The 23,326-nt window shown below is 39.2% G+C and overlaps 1 protein-coding gene across 4 annotated transcripts in view; it reads left to right on the forward strand.

Moving 5' to 3' along the window:
- The window catches only part of pcnx1 (pecanex 1), a 280,941-nt gene that overhangs the window by 81,253 nt on the left and 176,362 nt on the right, over positions 1-23,326 (forward strand). For all 4 annotated transcript variants that reach the window (XM_072569208.1, XM_072569209.1, XM_072569211.1 and 1 more), the window contains 2 exons: positions 13,585-13,624; positions 22,758-22,847. In XM_072569208.1, coding sequence (XP_072425309.1) covers positions 13,585-13,624; positions 22,758-22,847 — 130 coding nt within the window. The remainder of the gene's footprint in view (positions 1-13,584; positions 13,625-22,757; positions 22,848-23,326) is intronic.

Genomic DNA, 23,326 nt, shown 5'->3' on the forward strand with positions numbered 1-23,326 from the left:
ACATGATGGACTCCTTCTGTGTCAAAGCGCTTTTGTTATTTTGTAAGCTTGTTAGATGTAAGGTATCAAGCAATATTGCTAATCAACTTGATGTCAAGATTGCCAGGATGCTAGAACAAAGAAGTAGAACTTATAACTCAGTTAATAAAATCTATGTAACCCTTATGATGAAGAAATTTGCTTTCCTTACTCAGGCTGATTGACATACAACATTGCATCTAAAGCAATATGGATAACTAGTAACTGCTCTCTGAAATGGCCTAATCAAATTAAGGATAGCCAACATATGCTGGCATTGCCAGCGACCCCTACATCTCGTCAAAGAATAGTCACACGTAGGCCAGACCAGGTAAGGGTGGCAGATTTCCATCCCTAACGGTCTTCAGTGAATCTGATAGATTTTAACTGACAGTCTGCAGTAGTTTTGTGGTCATAGTGGAATTTGAATTCAATAATCAGCCATTGGCAGGCTTTGAATTCTGATCCGCAGAATATTACCTGAGTCTATGGATTAATAGTCAAGTGATAAAACCACCCACTTCCTGATGAAGGGCTCCTGCCCGAAACATCGATTTTCCTGCTCTGCTGCCTGACCTGCTGTGCTTTTCTAGCACCACTCTAATCTTGACTTTAATCTCCAGCATCTGCAGTCTCACTTTCGCCTGACAAAACCACCTACTCCAGTAGTTTTTTGGAGAGCCAAGGAAACAAAAAACTGTGTATTCATTAATAGAGAGAGTATATTTTAAAATTTTTTCACAGGGTCTGATCGTTACTGGCAATGCCAGAAATTGTTGTACATCTCTCATTGTAATTGAACCGCCCTAGTTCATCTGGTATCTCTACAATCCAGTCTGGAAGGGAGCTCTAGGGTTTTGACCCAGCCAAAGAACGTGATATAGTTCCAAGTCAGGATGACTTGTGACTTGAAAAGGAGTGTGAAGCTGGCGTGTTCCCATGTTTTCTGTGTCCTTCTAGATCGTGGATTTGGAAGATGCCATTGCAGGAGCCTTGTGCATTGCATCTTGTATAAACTTGACAGTGATGCCCCAGTGTTCATGGGTAGTGGTTAGAGAGTTAATTGCTTTGTCTTGGATAGCATCCAGCAATATTATTTGAGCTGTTTTAGCCAGACAAGTTGAAAGTGTTCCATGACACTTGTGATTCCCTAAAACTTATCCACCATCTACAAAACACAAGTCAGAGATGAATGTTTCACCACTCAAATTCCAGCCTTTGACCCACCCTTGCTAACTACAGTACTTGCATGACTAATCCAATTAAGCTTGTGGTCAGTGTAACATCTGGGATGTTGATGGAGAAGTTCAACAGTAGTAATGCTTTGAACATCAAGGAGAATTGTTTAGTTTTAATTCTTATCAAGTATAGCCATTGCCTTTGTACTTGTGAACGAATGTTACTTGCCACAAGTGACCTTGGACTGCTTTAGTATCTGAGGATCTGCAAATAATACTGAATGTTAGGTTTGTAAGTTTGCTGGCTGAGCTGCTGGATTTGTTCTCAGATGTTTTGTTACCATGCTAGGTAACATCATCAGTGAGCCTCCGATGAAGCGCTGGTGTTCCTGTCCTACTTGGTGTTTATCCTTTTTAGTTTATTGTGGTGGGTAATATCACTTTCGGTTCTTTTTCTGAGAGGTTGATAAATGGGGTCCAAATCAATATGTTGGCTAATGGAGTTCCGGTTTGAATGCCAGGCCTCTAGGAATTACCATGTATGTCTTTGTTTAGCCTGCTTCAGGATGGATGTATTGTCCCAGTCAAACTGGTGTCCCTCTTCATCTGTGTGTATGGATACTAGTGATTAGTTGGTGCTCATGTATCCTGGTGGCTAACTTCCTGCCTGTCTGTCCAATGTAATGTTTGTTTCAGTCTTTGCAGCATATTTTGCATATGACGGTCGTTCTGCTGGTTGTTGCTCCGGGTCCTTTAAATTCATCACGAACTGTTTCAGTATGGTGGTAGGTTTGTGGGCCACCATGATGCCTAGGGGCTAGAATTGTCTGGTCGTTGTCTCCAAGATGTCTTTACTGTGTGGCAGGGTGTCTAGAGTTTCTGTGTTGTCTTCTTAGGTCTGTTGTATAGGAATCGGCGGACTGCGGGGTACCCGATGTTCCTGAATATATTATACAGGTGTTTTTCCTCCGCTTCTTAGTTCCTGGGTGCTGCAGTGTGTTGTGGCTTGTTTAAATACTGAGGCAGTTCCATTTGTGGATTTTGGCATGATTGCTCCTGAAGTTGAGTATCTGTTCAGTGTGTGTGTGGCTTTCCTGTAAACGCTGGTCTCTAACTCTCCATTGGCTTTGTGTTCTAGCATGACATCTAGGAAAGGGAGTCTGTTGTTGTTCTCTTCCTCTATGGTGAACTTTATAATGGCAAGGATGTTGTTTATGGGTTTGTGGGTTTCTTCCAATTTGTTGCATTGCATGATGACAAAGATGTCATCCACATAGCGGACCCAAAACTTGGGCTAAATCGTGGCAAGGGCTGTTCGTTCTCGCCTTTCCATAACTACTTCTGCTAAGAATCCTGATGTTGGTGATCACATAGGCGTACCATTGATTTGTTTGTAGGTCTTGTCTTTGAAGGTGAACAGGATTGTGAGGCACAGGTCTACTAGTTTGAGGATGCTGTCCTTTCTGATGGAGTTGGTGCTGTCAGGTGTTTGTGTCCGTGGTTTGTCTAGCAGTCAGGCCACTGTTTATTTGGCCAGGGTGATGTTTATTGATGTGAATAGAGCAGTCACGTTAAAGGAGACCATGACCTCGTCGTCCTCTACCTTGATGTTATGGAATTTCTTGAAGTGGCTTGAGTCTTCTACTAGATGTTGCAATTCCTTTGTTTGGTGTACTGGGAAGTGAGACTATGGGTCTGAGGGGGGCCCTTTATTTAAGTATCTTTGGAAATCTGTAGAAATGGGGTGTGTTGGATCCTACAGTTTTCATTCTTTTGAGGTCTGTCCTGTTAATTTCACCTGTCTTGTAAAGTTTCCTCAGGGCTTGCTGTAATACGGTTTTTTAGCTGTGGAGTTAAGTCTATTGCCACCTGCTGGAAGGTATCGGTATCTGCGAGTATTGTGTTTGCTTTTTCAATTTATTGTGTTTTTTGTTCAGAATGATGGTCATGTGCCCTTTGTCTGCCAGTAGAATTGTCACAATTCTAGTCTTTTCTGAGTCCTTTCAGGGCTTTCCTCTGTGAGCGTGTTCAGTGCATTGCCTTTCAGTGTGGATTCCAGTGCTGCTAGGAAGTCCTTTTAGTCCATATCCCAGTGGTTGAAGTTCATTCCTTGTACGAGGGCAGTCTTTTCTGTGTCTGAGTGTGGTTGGTCTGACAGGTTCTTTATCCAAGTCTTTGAATTGACTGTGTAATTGCTGTGCGTAAGCTTGGCCAGTTCTTGTAGAAAAACACATAAACAACATCCTTACCGATGTAAAGAGAACAACAGACTCCCCTTCCTGGACATCACGCGAGAACACAAAGCCAGTGGAGAGCTACAGACCAGCGTTTACAGGGAAGCCACATACACTGACCAGATACTCAACTGCAGGAGCAATCATCTCCACAAGTGGAGCTGCATTAAAACGTAATTTAAATGAGCCACAACACACTGCAACGCTCCAGGGAAAACCGCCCCAGCCTATTTGGCCTGTCCTTATACCTGAAACCCTCTAACGTTGGCAACATCCTTGTAAATATTTTCTGAGCCCTTTTCAAGTTTCACAACATCCTCCTTAGAGGAGGGAGACCAGAATTGCACACTATTGTGCCCCTACCTTTGAGACTTTACATTTTTCTTCTTTAGATATGTTAAAATAGCTTGCAACATTCAACATAAAAATAGTCAAAAGGTATCTAGATGAAATTATTAAACAACATTCTCCAACACCAAGCAAATAAACAACTTTAAATGTGTTAACTATGACTCTGTATTCCTGATTAGTTTTATTTTCAGACCAAGAATGAATCCAGGAGATCATAGTGTAAGGCACAGAAGGAAAGCTACTTAGTCCATCAAATTAATACTGTGGTTGTGTGTGGATGTCAATTCTGGGTCATGATGGCCTAAATGTTGCAGTCATTGGTAAAGTGGTAATGTACCAGTGAAGACAGCTCATGCCAAATGTCTGTCGGTGTCTCTAGCATGCAATTCCCTCCTTTCCTGATGTTAATTTAAATCTGACGTGAACTACATGGAATCTTCAGCGTCAGTCAACAAAACTGTCATCGTGCAACCAATCATGTGAAAAATTCTTGTACACAGTAAACCAGGAAGTAAAATTTCCTGATTTTGTGTCACTTGATAATTTTGCAGAGAAGAAAATTGAGTTTAGGACATAGCTAAGAAATGAACGGTGCAAATATCACAAATATTTTTGAAAATATATTAAAATCATAATGCTGTTGTAATGGAAATAACAGTGCAAAAGACAAGGCAGAAGCATTTGCAAGCACCTTCAACCAAAAATGCTGAGTGGGTGTTCCATGTTGACCTCTTCCTGAGTTCTCTCTCCAGACGCCAGCCTTCAGCTAATTTGATTAACTCCAAGTAATATTAAGAAAGTGTTGAAAGCATTGGATACTGTGAAGGTACTGGGCCCTGATAACATTCCAGCAATAGTACTGAAGACTTGCCCATAGCAACACTATCCCAGTACTGTCTGGTATGCAGCTGGCAATATAGAAGATGCCCAGATATGGCCTGCTCACAAAAAATAACGGTCAAATCCAACCTAGTCAATTACTGCCCCACCAGTATACTCTCTATCATCAACTAATTGATGGAATGTATAAATGGCAATTACTCAATAAAAGCCTGATTACTGATGTTCAGTTTAAGTTTGATCGGGTCTGCTGAGCTCCTAATTCATTACAGCCTTGTTCAAAAAGAACTAAATTTGTGAGAGGAAGTGTAGATGATTGTTTTTGACATCAAGGAGCCCTAGCAAACTGAAGTCCATGGAAATCAAGATGAAAACTTTACACTGGGCTCGCATCTAGCACCATTTTTGTTTGTGTCATTAGTGACCTACCGTCCATTGTAAGGTCTAAAGTGAAGTGGTGTGCTGATGATTATACAATAACATGGTTTGTGACTGCTCAGATTGCAGTGTCTCTGTCTGGTCCCACTACGTCATATGTCTTTCATAAATTAAAATGTTTCACCCAGTTACCAAATCGTCAGTTCTATAGGTTCCTTTTAAAAGCAAAAAAAAATTAATTTATAATAAAATAGTATTTATTTGGTAAAGGTGCCAAGCAAGTTAATACATGTTTGAAAATAGGAAAAGTGTAGCTTTTTATCCTTCTAAATAAAATACATACAGACACACCAGATAGCAGGCAAGAAGTAAAGATTTTATCTGTGGGGATTAATTTTTAGGAAAACACATTTTAGTAAATAATGGTTAGTTCTTGAAGGCGAAAAAGATTTGGAATGAAGTATTCAAAATGGCTTTCAGTCCATGTTCTTGCACACGTAAGTAGAACATAAACAGTACAGCACAGTACAGGCCCTCTGTTTTGCTGGCCTTTTATCCTACTTTAAAATTAGTCTAACATATATATCCTCCATTGTACTATCTTCCACTTGCCTATCCGAGAGCCTCGTAAATATCCCTAATATGTCTGACTCTACTACCACTGCCGGCAATGCATTCCTTGTACCCATCACTCTGTGTAAAAAAAAACAAAACCTACCTCTGACATCTCTCCTAAATCTTCCTCCAGCTACCTTAAAATTATGCTCCCTCGTGATAGACATTGCTGCTGTGAGGATAGGTCTCTGGCTATCCACTCTCATTATCTTGTACACCTCTATCAAGTCACCTGTCATCCTCCTTCGATCCAATGAGAAAAGCCCTAGTTCCCTCAACTTTTCTTTGTGAGACATGCCCTCCATTCCAGGTAGCATCCTGGTAAATCTCCTCTGCCCCCTTTCTGAAGCTTCCACATCTTTCCTATAATGAGGTGACCAGAACTGAACACAGCATTGCAATTGTGGTCTAACCAGGAGGCCTACAGAGCTGCAGCATAACCTCGGGGCTCTTAAATTCAATCCTTCGCTAATGCCTACGGAACCGACTAATCAGCACCTGCCTACGGAGCTGCCTAATGAACTCAGATTTCTCCAGTTTCCTCATTTCCCCTCCCCCCACCTTGTCTCAGTCAAATCCCTCGGAACTCAGCACCACCTTCCTAACCTGCAATCTTCTTCCTGACCTCTCCGACCCCCCCACCCCACTCCAGCCTATCACCCTCACCTTGACCTCCCTCCACCTATCGCATTCCGAACGCCCCTCCCCCAAGTCCCTCCTCCCTACCTTTTATCTTAGCCTGCTGGACACACTTTCCTCATTCCTGAAGAAGGGCTGGTGCCCGAAACGTCGATTCTCCTGTTCCTTGGATGCTGTCTGACTTGCTGCGCTTTTCCAGCAACACATTTTCAGCTCTGATCTCCAGCATCTGCAGTCCTCACTTTCTCCACACACCATATGCCTTCTTAACATACCTATTAACTTGGGTGGCAACTTTGAGGGATCTATGATCATGCATCCCAAGGTCTCTCTATTCTGCCGCACTGTGAAGAATCCTGCCTTTAACCCTGTATTCTGCATTCAAATTCGACCTTCCAAAGTGAATGACTTCATGCTTTTCGGGTTGAACTCCATCTGCCACATTTCAGCCCAGTTTTATATCCTGTCAATGTCTCATTGCAACCAACAGCAACCCTCAGTGCTACGCATAACTCCACTAATCTTCGTGTCAACGGCAAGCTTACTAACTCACCCTTTCACTTCCTCATCCAAGTGATTTACAAAAACCACAAAGAGCAGAGGTCCCAGAACCAATCCCTGCAGAACACCACTGATCTCAGAGTTCCAGGCTGATTACTGTATATCTACCATCATCCCTTGTGTTCTATGGGCTAGTCAATTCTGTATCCAGACAGACCAGTTCCCTGTATGCCGTGCTTCCTTATTTTTTTGAATGCCTACCTTATCAAACACCTTGCTAAAATCCATGTGCACCACATCTACTGCTCTGTCGTCTTCAACATATTTTGTCACATCCTCACAAAATTCAGTAGGGTTTGTGAGGCATGACCTGCCTCTCACAAAGCCAAGCTGACTATTTCTAATCAGATTATGGTTTTCCAAGAAATCATAAATCCGGTCTCTCAGGTTCTTCTTCAATACTTTGCCCACCACTGACATAACACTGACTGGTCTGTAATTCACTGGGTTATCCCTATTTCCTTTCTTGAACAAGGAAATAACATTTGCCACTCTGCAATCATCTGGCACTACTCGAGTGGACAGTGAGGAAGCAAAGATCATCGCCAAAGGTGCAGTAATCTCTTCCTGTCTTGTCCAGAGGATTTATCTAACCTTAATGTTTTTCAAACTTTTCAGCACAAACTCCTTCCTAACATCAACCTGTTCTAGAATACCAGCCTGTTTCCCACTGTCCTCAGAAAGGTCAAGGTCCCTGTTAGTAGTGAATACTGAAGCAAAGTATTCATTAAGGACCTCCCCGATTTCCTCTGGCTCCAGGCGCAAGTTCCCTCCATTATCCCTGATCGGCTCTACCCTCACTCTGGCCATCTTGTTGTTCACACTCAATGCAGGTCATTGTCATTGGGATCTTGAAAGCAAGGAAATGTCGATGATGATTCTTTCAGTGGATTTGTAGGAGAGTAGCTAGATCAAGGTTTCAGTTACCATGCTGGGTCCTCAAAGGCACATGATGGGCTGGTTAACTTCTCCGTCTGAGTAGGTTGCACTCCATTTGAATGCCATACAATATCCAAAATAAAGCCATAAGTCCCAGCATTTATTGTAAATCCCACACTTTACTGAAGATATGGGCCTTCCAATAAATCGAGGAGCTCCAACTGTTTATTTAGCTTAAACCATATGATAAACTGATAAGTTGTTTTGAAAAAAAAATGTGTTTTTGAAATAACTCCACAGAGGGTGGTATCCCGTCACCAAGTCATGCTGTATTTATACACGAACAGTCCTTGACTATAGTACTGCCTGTGCCAGATTCAGGTACCAGAATCAGTATCTCTGCAACATTTTTTAAATCCGTCAGCCAGAACTAGATTAACAGCCCCAATCAGGAAGCTCATAGTCTATGATGACCAGCTGGCTGACCTGTTTATGCTCACTGCAGTCGTTCTATCCTTTTAGTGATCCCATTTCTTAAGATAAAGGACATGTTCAGGTGTCCAAAAGCCCTGTTATCCATAAATGCACAAAAAATGTCACTCCCTTGAATTTTCTGTTGAATCAATAATTGTTCCTAAACATAGATAACAGCTGTGTATAGGGATCCTGTGGCTATCAGGCACTTAGAGAATTTTTCAGGCAAGGAGACCTGTGCTCATAATCTAGTCTTATACTCCAGGTACTTTGTTTTGACGATTCTGCACCCATCTCCTCTAGTATATTTTCCAAAAGGTCCAGTACCTACAATTGAATTCAGTATTCCAAGTGGAATGTCTCCACAATTTTATACCATTTAATTCTTTTAGCCCTTTTGTATTCCAATTCCTTGAGACAAAGGTTGATATTAAAGTAGCCTCTTTGGTTATTTTTACTCCTATCCTTTAGCTTTTTTTGTTGAAGTGTTTGGACCACTAAATCTATGTGTTCCATCACAGATTTTAGTTTTCACTATTAGTTTAGAAAATAATCATGTCTATCTGAAGTGGATGACCTCATTCTCAAAGTCCATCTTCTGCAGTTTTACCCATCTCTCGGTGCCTGTTTGTAACTTTGTTTCCGTCTTTTTTTTACTTAATTTTGTTACATCAGTAAATTTGGCTATTATGCACTCTTTTTTTTTAAAACATTTAGAATTATAGTGAACCACTGAGGTGCCAGTACAGATTTATCAGGTGTATCAATAGTAAAATTTGTCAATTTGAGTATGCTCTTATGAACCCACCTGATGTATTACTGGCAAGTCAGATCTGAGACTGAAATCTGGCTTGATTGATTGTAATTTGTTTTTATAACAAAGTGGTCTCTCACTGAAAGATAAACGCACAATGTCGAAGATTTTGTTTTAACAATAAATTAGAAATTTATTAACAGAAGAAATGAAGATAAATAGAATAAACCAAGCCATCTACTTACAACACAAAATCAAATATTTTAAGCAAACAGTAAAAGTATAATCCCATTCATTACAAAATACTCTTTTATAAGTTGAAAAGATAAGCCGCAACTTTTGTATACTACCCATAAACAGACCTTGCCCGATCTGTTGAGTTTTGCCAGCAATTTCTGTTTTCACTTCTGGTCTGGGACTAACACTCACTACTAACTCTAAGTTAATCTAGTTTCCCTATATGCTTACCTTCGAAGTACTGGTCAATACAAAAATCTTAACTAAAGTACTCCTCAGGACTGCTGAAAACTCTTACAGTCAAACTGGGAAAAATCTCTTGGGCTTGTGCTTTCTGTGTAAGCTATGGGTGTTTCTCCCAAGCCTGAAAATTCCCCTAATGTGAATGATTCTTGCCACATGTCAACCCAGAACATGGATGTTGTCCAGGTCTTGCTGTATTTGGACATGGACTGCTGAAGTCACAAGTTATGCTAGATAAGGGCAATCATCAAGAAATATCCAAACATCTAACCTTACATTTGAGAGAAGATCATTTGTGCGGTAGCTAAAGATTATTTATGTCTAGGACACTACTGTGAGGAATGTCAGCAGAGATGTACTGGAGCTGAGAAGACTGACCTCCAACAACCACAACCACTCTAACCATCTGAAAGATTCCCCATGATTCCCATTAACTTTTAGAGAGTTCATTGATGCTACCCATTGTCCAATGTGGCTTCGATGTCAAGGGCAATCACTCTCTCATCTTACCTCTGGAATTCAACTCTCTTGTCCATGTTTAAACTAAGGCTATAATGAGGTCAGGAGCTGATTGGTGCAGGAGGAACCCAAACTGGGCATTAGTGACCAGGTTATTGCTGATCAAGTGCTACTTGATAACACCTTCCAATATTTACTGGTGATTGAGACTAGGCTGAAGGAGTAGTAATTGGCCACATTGGAAATATACAACTTTTAGTGTACAGGACAGTTTTTAATATAGTTAGGTAGATGCCAATGTTCTAATTGTATTGGAATATCATGACTAGTGGCAGATTCTGGAGAATTATTCTCCAGGGCTTTTGCCAGAATGTTGTCAGAACCTGTGGCCTTTGCATTATCCATTGCTTCCAGCCATTTCTTTATATTATGTGGAGTGGAGTGAATTGAATTGACTGAAGTCTGGCAACTTTAATGATGGGGATTGCTAGAGTGGGCCAAGATGGATCTACACATGGCACATCTGGTTGAACATTGTTGTAAAATGTTTGTCAAACAGAAAACAGAGTCCAAAACGTGTTGGAAGAAACCATTAGCAGAATCAAATACCTCATAGTATTTTCATAGCCAGGTTTTACAGCAATAAGGTCCATAACATTGTGTCTTATCTCTGTAAAACATTTTGCCTCATCTTCAAATACTTTATGTTAAGAGCAAATCTTCATCTCCACAATCACCTGATAAAGGAGCGGTGCTTCCAAATAAACCTGTTGGACGATAACCTGGTGTGGTGTGATTTTTAACTCCGTTCATTGGATTTAGAGTATGACAATTAATTGTGGTGGATGATCTAAATGCAAAAGCGTCATGACTGGTCAAGATTTGGAGATGTTGGTGTTGGACTGGGGTGTACAAAGTTAAAAATCATACAACACCAGGTTATAGTCCAACAGGTTTAATTGGAAGCACACTAGCTTTCGGAGCATTGCTCCTTCATCAGGTGGTAGTGGAGGGCTCAATCCTAACACACAGAATTTATAGCAAAAATTTAGTGTGATGTAACTGAAATTATACATTTGAAAAATTGATTGTCTGTTAAGCCTTTCATCTGTTAGAATACCGTGATAGTTTCGCTCCTTTCATGTGTAAATCACAAAACCTTTTTTTTAAAAAGTTGCATTCTTGGGTTAGTTGTTAACAATGGTGATAGCTAGACAATATGTTGAAGGTGTTGGCCCCTTGTGTTCTCTGTCTATGCCATGATATTTAGATCGATTCTAATCTGTAAAGTGAGGTGACTGAGCTTTACATGAATTCATGCAGTTTTTGAGCAAAGTATAATGTAACCCGGCAAATACAAATTCACCCCACAAAATATGTGTGCATGTGGGTCTTTGTCTGGGTTGGGGGTTGTGAGTGTGAGAAAGTGTATGTGTGTAGTGAGCATAGAGTGTCTTAAATCTGGGAGGGGGTGGACGTGTGTGTGTGTGTATAGTGCAATGGTGGTCACCTGTAATGTGACATGAACCCAAGGTCCTGGTTGAGGCCCTCCCTATGGTTAACAAACTTAGCTATCAGCCTCTGTTCGGCCATTTTTCTCTGCTGCCTGTCCTGAAGTCCACCTTGGAGGATGGTCACCTGAAGGTCAGAGGTCGAATATCCTGGACCACTGAAATGTTCTCCAACTGGGAGGGAACACTCCTGTCTGTTGATTGTTGTGTGGTGCCCATTCATCCGTTGTCGTAGCCTTTGCTCAGTTTCCCCAATGTACCATGCCTCCGGGCATCCTTGCCTTCAATGTATAAGATAGACAACGTTGGCTGAGTCACATGAGTACCTGCCATGTATAAGGTGGGAGACGTAATGGTGGTACCTACATCCACACTCTGACACATCTTGCAGCACCTACCGTGACAGGGTTGTATGGAGTTGTCCTGAGAGCCGGGAAGCTTTCTATGGACAACGATCTGTTTGAGGTTTGGCGATTGTTTAAAGGCAAGTAGTGGTGGTGTGGGGAAGGTCTTGGTGAGGTGCTCATCTTCATTGATAATGTGTTGCAGGTCACAAAGAACATGGCGTAATTTTTCAGCTCCTGATCAAGTTTGGGTTTCCATAAAGCTTCCACAGTCAAGCAGGCCCAGAATGAATTCTGGGAAATCTATTTATTGGTTTCTGAAGACTAAGAATCTCATGAATTTGTGATTAAAGGTTCATTCAATTAACTCTGCCACAGGAGTTTACTTTGAATTAGTGGTGTTTTTTTTTTATTTTCACATTTTAAAAATGGCAGCCAGCAGCCCCACATTAGCTGTTAAAATTTTACTGTCACCGAATAAGTTGAACCCGATTTTTGGAAGGATGTTTGAAGGTTGACGTATTCTGGGATCTAAAGTATCCATAGTGTTCTTTTGAAGGTTATCATTGATTTGTGTTAGAACACCTTGTATTCTAGAGTTTTCAAGCTTTAATGCCTCTCTATCCACATAATTTTTTTTTTAATTAAGAAAGGTTTATTAATTCTGTCAACTCAAGGGTATCCTTTATTTACTTAATGTTATTAATAAGTTTTAAGTTCCGGGCAGCTTCCAGTATGGAGTGCATAGAATCGTTTGGCGATGCTTATGGTGAGGCATTTCACAATGACAGTCACTAGAGAGTGCAAGTTAGACTGCTATCTTCAATCCCCATACATCACAGAGCCGTAAAATGAGGATCAGTAAATTGTATCAGAAATTCTTATGGAATCCCATATTGCTGCACATGAAACAGCATGAAGTTGCCACGATTTTATGATAATTCCATAATGGAAAGCTACTGAATGTGCCTGTTTGTTTGAATTGGCACATTAAAATCTTATTACTGCAAAATAATTTCTGCAGCATAGAAAATTAACTTCTGTAAATATGTTGTCTCATTTCTTCAGATTTTCGTTTAGTTGAAAATTTAAAAGATGATGTTTGATTTAACATTTTTTGTTACTTTTACTCCTTGACCTTAAATCTCCCTTTCTTTACCTCTCTTTTTATTTTACTTTGCGCATGATTTGCTGTTGAATGAAATATTCCCACTGACTTGATCAAAGCTTGTTCATGCTTTGTATATTTCAGTAAGGATGCCTTGATGTAACTGGTTAAGGTGATAGAGAGTTGCTTTCCCAGATCCTCCGAAGAAGGCAATGCACTGAAACAAATATTTAGTCACCATAAACTAATAATAAATGATTAACGCATTTGTTTTCAGATGTCTGCTAAATTTGGCCCATATTTATTTCAGATTGTGGAGGCTGGTTAATTGTAGCAATGTATACAAGCTCTGTATTTCCTTAAGAATTTTGATTCTGGTACTAAAAACTGAGGGCAAGTTCAGGAGGACACTGAAATACAGCACCGTTTTAAAACATTTTCAGCTCCATATGCATGGTTAAAACTCTCAAGTAATATCTTCATTCAAAATTAAATAATGAATTTACAGAACAACTTTCTTTTTGAAATCATTGGAATCCGTCCCTGAAATTGAAAAACTTTGAATTTTTTTGTTTAAAATGTGCATTGACTGGAGTATTATACCATTTGTGTCCCTCTAGGAAGTGTTGTCTTATTAACATTTTGATTAATTTTTAATGTTTAAACTGGCATATTTTGTTGTTAATAATTGGGTATGAGGAAAGAAAGCTGGATTTTAAAGTTTGTACCTTTTTAATTAATTCTAATCCTTTGTTTAACAGGTTATGCAGCCTCACAGTGGCGCAACATTGAGTATGAAAGGTATGAGATCTCCTGTCTAATGAGTTGAAGATTTTAAATTTTCTGGTAGGGTTTCGTGTGCCTGAATTGTACTGAAGTAATATGTAATAATTTGCTTATGTAGTACTGTACTTTGCTCGTGAGTGGTCAAAATATAAGCATTTGAATCCTTGATTTTTTGAATTGGAGGGTTGCTTTGACCTCCTTGTCAAGATGTTATCAAAAGCTAGAAGTCGAAGTCAAATGCTTTCATATGTTAATCTTTATTGCAACTAAAAGAAAAGCCTGTAAGGGGGTGTAGTAACTGAGAGGCAGATTCTTCAACCCTGCTTAAATGTAATGCTACTCTACTACCACAAAACCAACACATTTAGGAACAGGCAGAAAATGAGTGTATACTATTGGTCTGATAAATCCCTTAAGGCACCTTGACATGAAAGCCTGCTTCCTGAATAGTGTTCTCAGTAGGAATGGAAAAACTTTGTGTGCAGGATTTTAACAAACACCAGTCTATTTGTATTTATTACTCTTTGGGAATTTTTTTTGGTAACCCTTCAGTTTACCAGTAGTTGTAATTTTTATTTCTTTAATTTTACAAAGATTGACTATTAATTGAACTTTCAATGGAGATTTACATTAATAAAATAACAAAATACGAATAAGTCATAAGGTTCAGGTTTGCATCCTATTACAGAGTACAAATACGGAATGTAGGTTGCCATTTCAGTCCAATACAGGAAAAAGTAGATCAAAAGTAGCATCTTTGATTGAAAAACCAAGGCTTTCATTCGGGTGGATATTTAAAGATATTGGGGTATTATTTGAAATGGCATTGTCCCAATCTCTTTGATCTTTGTATTTGCAAGCACTCATGTAATCTCAAATCACCCTCCTTTCAAAAAACTTAAGTGTTGACTCCACTTAATTCTGTGCTTAACTTGCCCATTAACACACTTTTTTATTTTAACAACTGTTCACAATATCAAAATGGCTCCATTCAATGTCATCTTCGATATAATTGTGACCATGATGTATTATCCCACTTGACTGTTCTCCACCTATTGACTTCATTCAGTTCACTGTCCTCCAATTGACTAACCTTACTTGATTCTACTTATTTTGATCATGGACAGATAATTCCAGCAATGATTTCCCTTCTTGTGCTTTCACGGTTTTTGTTTTTATTAGACCTCTTGAGAACAATCTTTGATAAATATCTAGAAGTAAACAAGAATATTTATGTATGCTCCATAGCTTATGAAACTGTTTTATTGTTTTTATTTCCAAAGTTGATACATGTATTGCTGAAAGGTGATATTGGCAGTAAAGGTGAGATAAATCCGCTGTCTATTTTGGCACCAAACAGTAACATTCGGCCAGAAGAGGGGCAATCACATCTGTTTCAGCTGAAGACTGGAGAATAATATGGCTGTGTGTCAAATTGTACACACAGCTAATTTACTGAGAGTTGGATGTCCTTACAGGTGCAAAAATAGGGGCACAAACATAAATTCCAGTATGCTGACAACAAGCCACGACTTGCAGAATCAGAAAGCCTTCTACAAAATATCATACATCATCAGCAAAACAAAAGTTTAAAAGTCTAGAAGTTTTGAATTTAAATTGAGTATAAGTACTGAAAAGACAAACAGCAATGGAAGTTATAATGGAATGTATTAGGACAAGGGCATAGATACATGAATGAACACTATCAGTCCACAAGTTCCCCTCCAAGCTACTTCCACCATAACTCGGAAATATTTTGTTGTTCTTTCAGTGTCACTGGGTTAAAATCCTAGACCTCCCTCCCTCATGGCATTGTGAGTCTACATGGACTGGAGAGTTCAAGAAGGCGTTACCTTCTCAAAGGCAACCAGACATGGGCAATAAATACTGGACTGGCTAGCAACACCTAATCCCATGAACTAATTTGAAAACAAACTTAAGTGAAGGTTGTAGTGAGTGGTGTCACACTGGAACAAATAAATAAGTTTATATATTTCGGAGAAATTATAACAGAAGATGGCAAATGTACTGCAGCTGTAAGGAGGAGGATAGTGATAACCAAATACAATTTTGTGAAGATGAAAGGTGCGATTACAAAAGAAGCCAAACTTTATAACAGACAAAACACACTTAAGATGCTGCAAACTATCATTTTCCTCTATGCAGTAGGAACCTGGCAATAAATAAAAATCTTTGGAAGTTAACAGAGAGGTGTATATTTATGCTTAAAATTTCATATGTAAATTTAAGGCAAATGAAGAGGTGCAGGAAATAGCAAAAGTAGCATCAAGAAGAGACCATGTCAGGCATTTAGTCAGAACTGAAAACCTACAGATCTTGTCAACAGGACAAAATGGAGGGCAGCAGAAATAGAAGCTGTTGATGTAGTTGGTTAACAAATGGCAGAATGTGTTTGTAGGCTTTGTATATTTAAGAATGGTACAAAATAGGTGGGTATGGTGTATCATGAAGCAGAAATCCTGGCTGAAGGAACTACAAACACCAACAGATCTAGTCTTCATGAGGATCTATCTTCTAATGTGCCTGCTGCCTTTTGATGACAAGTACAAAGATGGGGTCAAGTTCCACATATATCCTGATAGCTTTCATTACACATCTGCACCAATTGCCTTGACCTTTCCACTGTTTCTCTGTTGTAGGGCTTTTTTTTTTCAACATTTAATCTTGGTTCAGTTGTGATGGGTTTGCATGTACTTTTCAGTTTAGCCTTCTGTATTTGCTGCTCACAATCTGCTTTATATTGGGGACACCCAATGCAGAATGGGTGACTTCTTTGCAGAACAAGTCCTTTTTGACTTTTGGAGAAGTAAGTTGATTATGGACTATTGTTTATCAATTACTCATGTTGATTTGAAGCACTAAATCAGTGTTATACCTTGATGCCGTGTAAATGAGTCCTTGTGCGTGGTACCATTTATTGGTGCAATGTGGATCTAGATCTAACATCACTGAAGTGTGGTGCATAGTGGGTAAAAAGCAAGAGGTCAGTTACCTCTTGTTGAGAAGCAAGGGAGAGAATCTTTTGTGGGTTGATCTCATCTTGTGCCCAATATAAGAGTAAGTTTGAGGCAGCTGTAAAAAAAGTTCATTTTCTGCTTTGAAAATTGGGGATGCTTCATGGCATAAGTGATCAACATTGAGATTTATGAATAGAAAGGAATGCATTCAGTTCCATTTACTTTGTTACCTTTTATATATTAATGTCCTAACTTAGTTCAGAGGAGTGAGTACTGATCAATAATTGAAAAGTTAGGAGAAAGTGTGTCCAGAAAGGGATTTTGAGAAAGCATTTCAAAATGGGGGTAGAGGTAGGAAGATGAAGGTGTTGTGGGAAGAATGATTTGGAGAATGATTTGGACAATCGCCTAATGAAGGAGCAGCACTCCGAAAGCTGGTGTGCTTCCAATTAAACCTGTTGGACTATAACCTGGTGTTGTGATTTTTAACTTTGTGGGAAGAATATTTTGAGAGATGGTTTTGGTAAAACTTCCATGTAATGGAGAGATGGACAAGTAATCTAAACCAATGTCATAAACCTGGAGGGCTAGAGCCGATTACTGAAATGAAGTATGAGACTAAAAATGTATTCATAAGTGATGAAAATAAATGGGGTAATGGAGCAAGTACGTGAAAAAGAATGGCTTAGGAGTGAACTGAACTTGATGCATGAAATTATGGACTGGAGGAAATTTGGATAAGTTAGAACTAATGAAAACTGGAGCTCTCATAGAATCCCTGTAGTGTGGAAACAGGCCATTTGGCCCAACAAGTCTGCACCAACCTTCCGAAGACTCTCCCACCCAGACCATTCCTGTTCCCCTGTTACTATACATTTACCTTGACTAATGCACATAACCAACACATCCTTGAACACTATGGACAATTTGGCATGACCAGTTCACTCACCTAACCTGCACATCTTTGGAGTGTGGCAGGAAAACAGAGCACCCAGAGGAAGCCCATACATACACAGGGAGAATGTGCAAACTCTACAAAGACAGTCACCCGAGACTAGGAACAAACGCCTGTCCCTGGCGCTGAGAGGCAGCAGTGCTAACCACTGAGCCCATGCCGCCCCTTGGAGCTTGAAATTTTTGTTGAGGCTATTAGTGAAATTAAATCTGGAGTTGCAGTGAGAGTTGTTGTGGGGTCAAGTATGGGCTGAGAATTAAAGTGGATAGCTTTGAGGATTGTTGAGATATCTGGTCAGCTTAGGGTGAAATTGAACACTTGGAATCTGCACTGAACAGGTTCACCCGAAGAATGGCATGATTTTTAAGGAAAATGAAAGTAGCTAACCTCCTATCCCCTGGTCTCTGAAACTCTAATTCAAAATCATTTCAGTTTTTTAAAAACTTATCCTGCATCAACAGATCCCTTAATTAATAGTTGGCATTTCATGGAAGGAGAAAAGTGTGGTAATTAAAGGATTGTATCAAGCAAATTTATGCAATTGAGAGTCCACCTGCAAAGGTGGTGACTGAGTTCAATTTGATTGGACTTTGAACTGAATTTACTGCTGTTAAATTTTTTTAGGATTTGATTTAAAATTGGGAAAATTGGTTTGTGGATTGTTTTGTTCAATACAATTTATTGTCGAAAATGAATAACAAATTATTGAACATATCCAATACAATTGATATATTTGCCTAGAAAGGCCAAATGACCTATTCTGCCTCTATTCTCTATGCTTCTGTGTAGAACTTAATAAACCAGAGTGAGTTTGGTGTGCCATTCATAGATATTTTGAAATGAATGTAGCATGAAACTATTGCCGTTTTATGATGATGTTGATATTTTTATATGTTTTGATGTACATAATTCTGTTCAGTGCCACTTCAAGTGCATTCAGCAAATGCTTTAGATTACCATTGTGTAACGATAGGGTTTAAGACAAAATTATGGTGATAAGCTTTTGGCATCTTACAAAACACTTTCTGTGCTGTGCAATTGAACTGATGTTACTTTGGGTTTAGCAAGGCATTGATTATTTGTTGTCTTGCTGCTGTGAGGTTTATCTGCTTTATAAAAGTACAACTGAGACTTTGCAACCTGGTATTCAGAATTTTGGAATGCCGGTTTCTAGAAGTGTTGGTGCAGGAATGTGCTATAACAAAACAGTAGAATCCAATTTTCCACCTGCTTTTAAATAGCCATGTGACTTCCATATGCTTGCCAATAAAACATAGTGAATCATCAGCAAGTAAGTTGTACAATTGACTCACTGCTAACATATGATAATGCAAACTTTCTTAACTGGGTAAAACATAGAGCTCATAGACACATGAAATACTTGAGTAAAACTCAACTTTATTTCTTAAATATTACTGGTGCATGAGCTAAGGTTTTCAGTGATGAGTTACTTTTCTAGTTGTGATTTTTTTATTTTGTTTGAAGCTATTATTAATTCTGAGCCAAATTGCATCTCAAGATTTCAAAATATTGAGTTATACCTCAGCATCAGAAAAGGTTCCATCACAAAGCAAGTCAGGTTTTAAAACCTCAAGATTTACTTTTCAATTAATAAAACTTGCTACTTGAACTTACCCTTTAGGAAGATAATTTTTCAAATAAATAAAGTACACCTTGTGGTGTTAATCAGTGGAATGAAAATTTGTGGTTCATGAAAATTGATCATTCACAGTAAGAAAGCAGGGAAGAAAGTGATATTCATAGGCAAACCAGCTCATTGCTGTGCTTAGCTTACTGAAAAGTGGAAGTGATTCAGCCCCAGACAAATTGGCCAATGGAAACTTCGAGTCCTGTTTCAGATTTTAGTTGTGATCATCAAAGCTTTATGTGACAGGCAATAAGTTCACTTACGTAAGGTTATAAAAGGAGATTCATTCTGTTTTAAAGGGTGGAGAACTTAACCAGAAATGTTAGAGATAACTTTGTATGACAATTACCTTGTGTTAAAGTAATAAGTTCGCTTTGGGTTATAAAATTTGTCAATAATTTTATTTTATCGTCAATTTGTGTCATGATGTGGAAAGATTCAGCAATTATTTTATAAGTTACCAGTGGTTCTTTAAAAGGGCATGAAGTTGATATGAAAAACTCTTGAAATAAAAGCATAATATACCAGATAAAATGGTTGGCAAATGTAGGAGGTGTACTTTTTCTCTACTGTCTGTATGACTTAACAGTCATTATTTTTCTTCCTGGGTCACAATTCATCATACTGTGGGTCTTTCTCCTCAGTTATCTTGTAGGAGGGATAATACATGAATACTGAAGCATTCTTGCAGATTGTACTTGAGCCGGCATTCTGGATTGGCCCATAAAATCATTGTAACTCTGTATTTGTACAAGCGGAATACTTAGTCATGCTTGGTGAAATGTTTTCTGAAGGGAAAGTCACCATTGATTCACAGGATAAAGAATGACATGGATAATGGTAAAATTCGGGAGGGCTATGTTCATATTCTAGGGCATTTGTTCGTAATGAGGTAGTGGTGTTGGGTGTCTTGCAACACATTATGGTAGATAAATGCCCAGAGCCTGATAGGATCTATTCCAGGATACTGAGGAAGGCAAGGGAGGAGATTTCTGGAGCCTCCCCAGAAGACTGGAGAATAGATAGTATTATTCTTTTTGTTTAAGAAAAGTAACAGGATGATCTAAAGATTATAGGCTGGTGAGCATTATATTAGTGGTAGGGGAATTATTGGAGAATATTCTTAAGAACATGATATACTCCCATTTGGAGAAGAATGGACTTATTGGGGATCATCAGCATGATTTTGTGAGGGCAGAAGTTGATTTGAAATTTTCAGGGAAGTAATCAATAGGATTTGCGTGTGTAGGGTGGTGTATGCTGTCTATATGGACTTTACTTAAGCATTTGACAAGGTAACTCAAGGTAGGCTGGTCCAGAAAATGAAGACACATGGGATCCATGGGAAGTTGGTAAGTTGGATACAAAATTGGCTTGGCCATGTACGACTGAGGGTGACTGTGGGGGTATGTTTTTCTGACTGGAGGTCTATGACCAATGATGTTCTGCTAGGATCAGTGTTGTAATTTTAGTAAATGATTTGGATGAAAATGTTGGTAGTTTGATTACTAAATTTGCAGACAGCATGAGAATTGGTGGAGTTGTCGATAACGAGGAAGGATACAGCAAAAGATAGAGCTGAATTCCAGAGGTAAGGTGAGAGTGACAGCCCTTGACATAAAGGCCACTTTCAACCAAGTGTGGCATCAAGATGCATCCTACCAAAACTGGTATCAGGGACAAACTCTCCACTGGTTGGAGTCGTACCTGGCACATAAGAAAATTGTTGTGGTTGTTGGAGGTCAGTCATCTCAGTTCCAGGATATCTCCAGGAATTCCATTGGAGCAAATGTCTTTAGTTGCTTCATCAGTTCCCTGCATCATAGGTCAGAAATGGGCTTGTTCACTGTTGATTGCACAATGCTCAGCACTATTTGAAACTCCTCAAATACAAAAGCAGTCCATGTTCAATTGCAGTAAGACCTGGGCAATATTCAGGTTGGGCAGATAAGCTGCAAGTATTATTTGCACCACACAAATGCCAGGTAATGACCTCTCCAATAAGAGACTATCTAACCACTGCCCTTGACATTCAATGGTATTACCATTATTGAATCCCCCACGATCAATATCTTGAGGTTTACCATTGACCAAAAATCTCAACTGGCCATAAACACACTGAATCCAAGAACAGGTCAGAGACTAGTAATACTATGGCAAGGAACCTGCCTATTGACTCCCTAAAGCCTGTCCACCATCTACAAAGCACAAGTCTGGAGTGTGATGAAGCTCCCCACTTGCCTGGATGGGTTTGGCTCCAACAACATTCAAACTTGACATCATTCAGGACAAAGCAGTTTGCTTGATTGGTACACACTCATGAGCACCCACTCATCCGCCACTGATGCTCAGTAGTAGCATTGTATACTGTCTATAAGGTGCACTGCAGAAATTCACCAAAGATCCTTAGGCAGCACCTTTTAAACCATGACCACTTCCATCTAGAAGGACAAAAGTAGCAAATACATGGGAACACTATTACCTGGAAGTTCCCATCCAAGCCACTCCCCATCCTGTCTTGGAAATATATCACCATTTCTTTCACTGTCACTAAGTTCTCTCCATAACAGCATTGTGGATCAATCGCAGCACATGGACTGCAGCGATTCAAGAGAAGCTAGAGATGGGCAATAAATGCTAGCCATCCAGTGATGCCCACATCCCATGAGTGAATTAAAAAAGGTATTGATCAGTTTGAAAGTTGGGCAGAGAAATGGTACATGAATTTTAATCCAGACACGAGTGAGGTGACATATTTTGGGAGGTCAAAAGAGAGAAGAAAGAATACAGTAAATACAAGACCCTTAGGAGTATTGATATGCAGAGAAATATTGGGGTGCAAATCCATAGCTCCCTGAAAGTGGCAACACAAGTGTATAAGATGGTAAAGAAGGCATGCAGCATGCTTGTCTTTATCAGTCGGGGCACTAAATACATAAGTTGACAGGTCATGTTGCAGCTACATAGAATTTTAGTTAGACATTTGGTTTATTGTGTATAGTTCTGGTTGCCACACTATAGGAAGGAAGTGGAGGCTTTGGAGAAGGTACAAAAGAGGTTTCCCAGAATATTGCCTGGATTGGGTGTATTAGCTATAATATATTGGACAAACTTAGATTGTTTTCACCAGAGCATCGGAGCTTGAGGGGCAACCCTATAGAAGTATATAGAATTATGCAAGGCAGGGATAAGGTGAATAGTTGGTGTCTTTTCTTCAGAGTGGAAATGTCAAATACTAAGGGCATAGGTATAAAGTGAGAGTTGGAAAGTTTTGAAGAGGTGAGCGAGGCAACGTTTTTTAATTTAGAAGGTGGTAGTTGGCTGGAACTCGGTGCTAGAGGAGGTGGTAGAAGCAGATATAGTAGCAATGTTTAAGAAGCATTTAGACAGGCAAATAGACAGACAGATAGGTAGAGGGATATGAACCATGTGCAGGAAGATGAGATTAGTTTAGAATGGTTTCATGGTTAGCACAGACAAAAAGTTGTTCCTATGTTGTACTGTTCTGTGTTCTACATTATTTCAATCATTTGGAAGATTGACTTTTTTTTTGTGTGTCCACTGTAGGAGATGAAGAAACTGCAAAAACTTCTGAAGATGTTAGTTTGAGCCTGGGTCAAAGCTGCAGTTTGTACAAAGATGCGAATGACGAACAAGGTGAGCTTGGACTGCTGTGATTTGACTAGCAAACAATACAAAACATTTTCTTACACTTATGAAAGATTGCACAGAATTTTGCTGACATTCTATTTAATTTCATATAAAATTGCCAGTTTATTGTTGCACTCCAATTTTTGAGGAATAATTAAATTTAACCCTGATCTGTTATCATAAGGTTTAACTTCATAATAAACATGCATCTGATAAGTTAGCTTAATTAAATTGTGTAAAGATTTGATGGAGCATTCAGAATCTTGAGAATAATATCTATGTATATCTCTGGCACCATTTAATACAAAAAGAGGAACTGTTCCATTAAAGAATGCTCTACTTAAACTGCACTGGGATTGGCAAGCTGGCAAGTTCTGACTAGTGGAAAGGAGTTAATGCTGACAAAGAGTGAGAAGTGATTCTAAAGGGAATAGTGAAAGCAAAAGACTAATGCAATGATTTGAGTGAAACCAATTGCATTGCAT

This window comes from Chiloscyllium punctatum, chromosome 4, assembly GCF_047496795.1.
Source record: "Chiloscyllium punctatum isolate Juve2018m chromosome 4, sChiPun1.3, whole genome shotgun sequence".
NCBI lineage: Eukaryota > Metazoa > Chordata > Chondrichthyes > Orectolobiformes > Hemiscylliidae > Chiloscyllium > Chiloscyllium punctatum.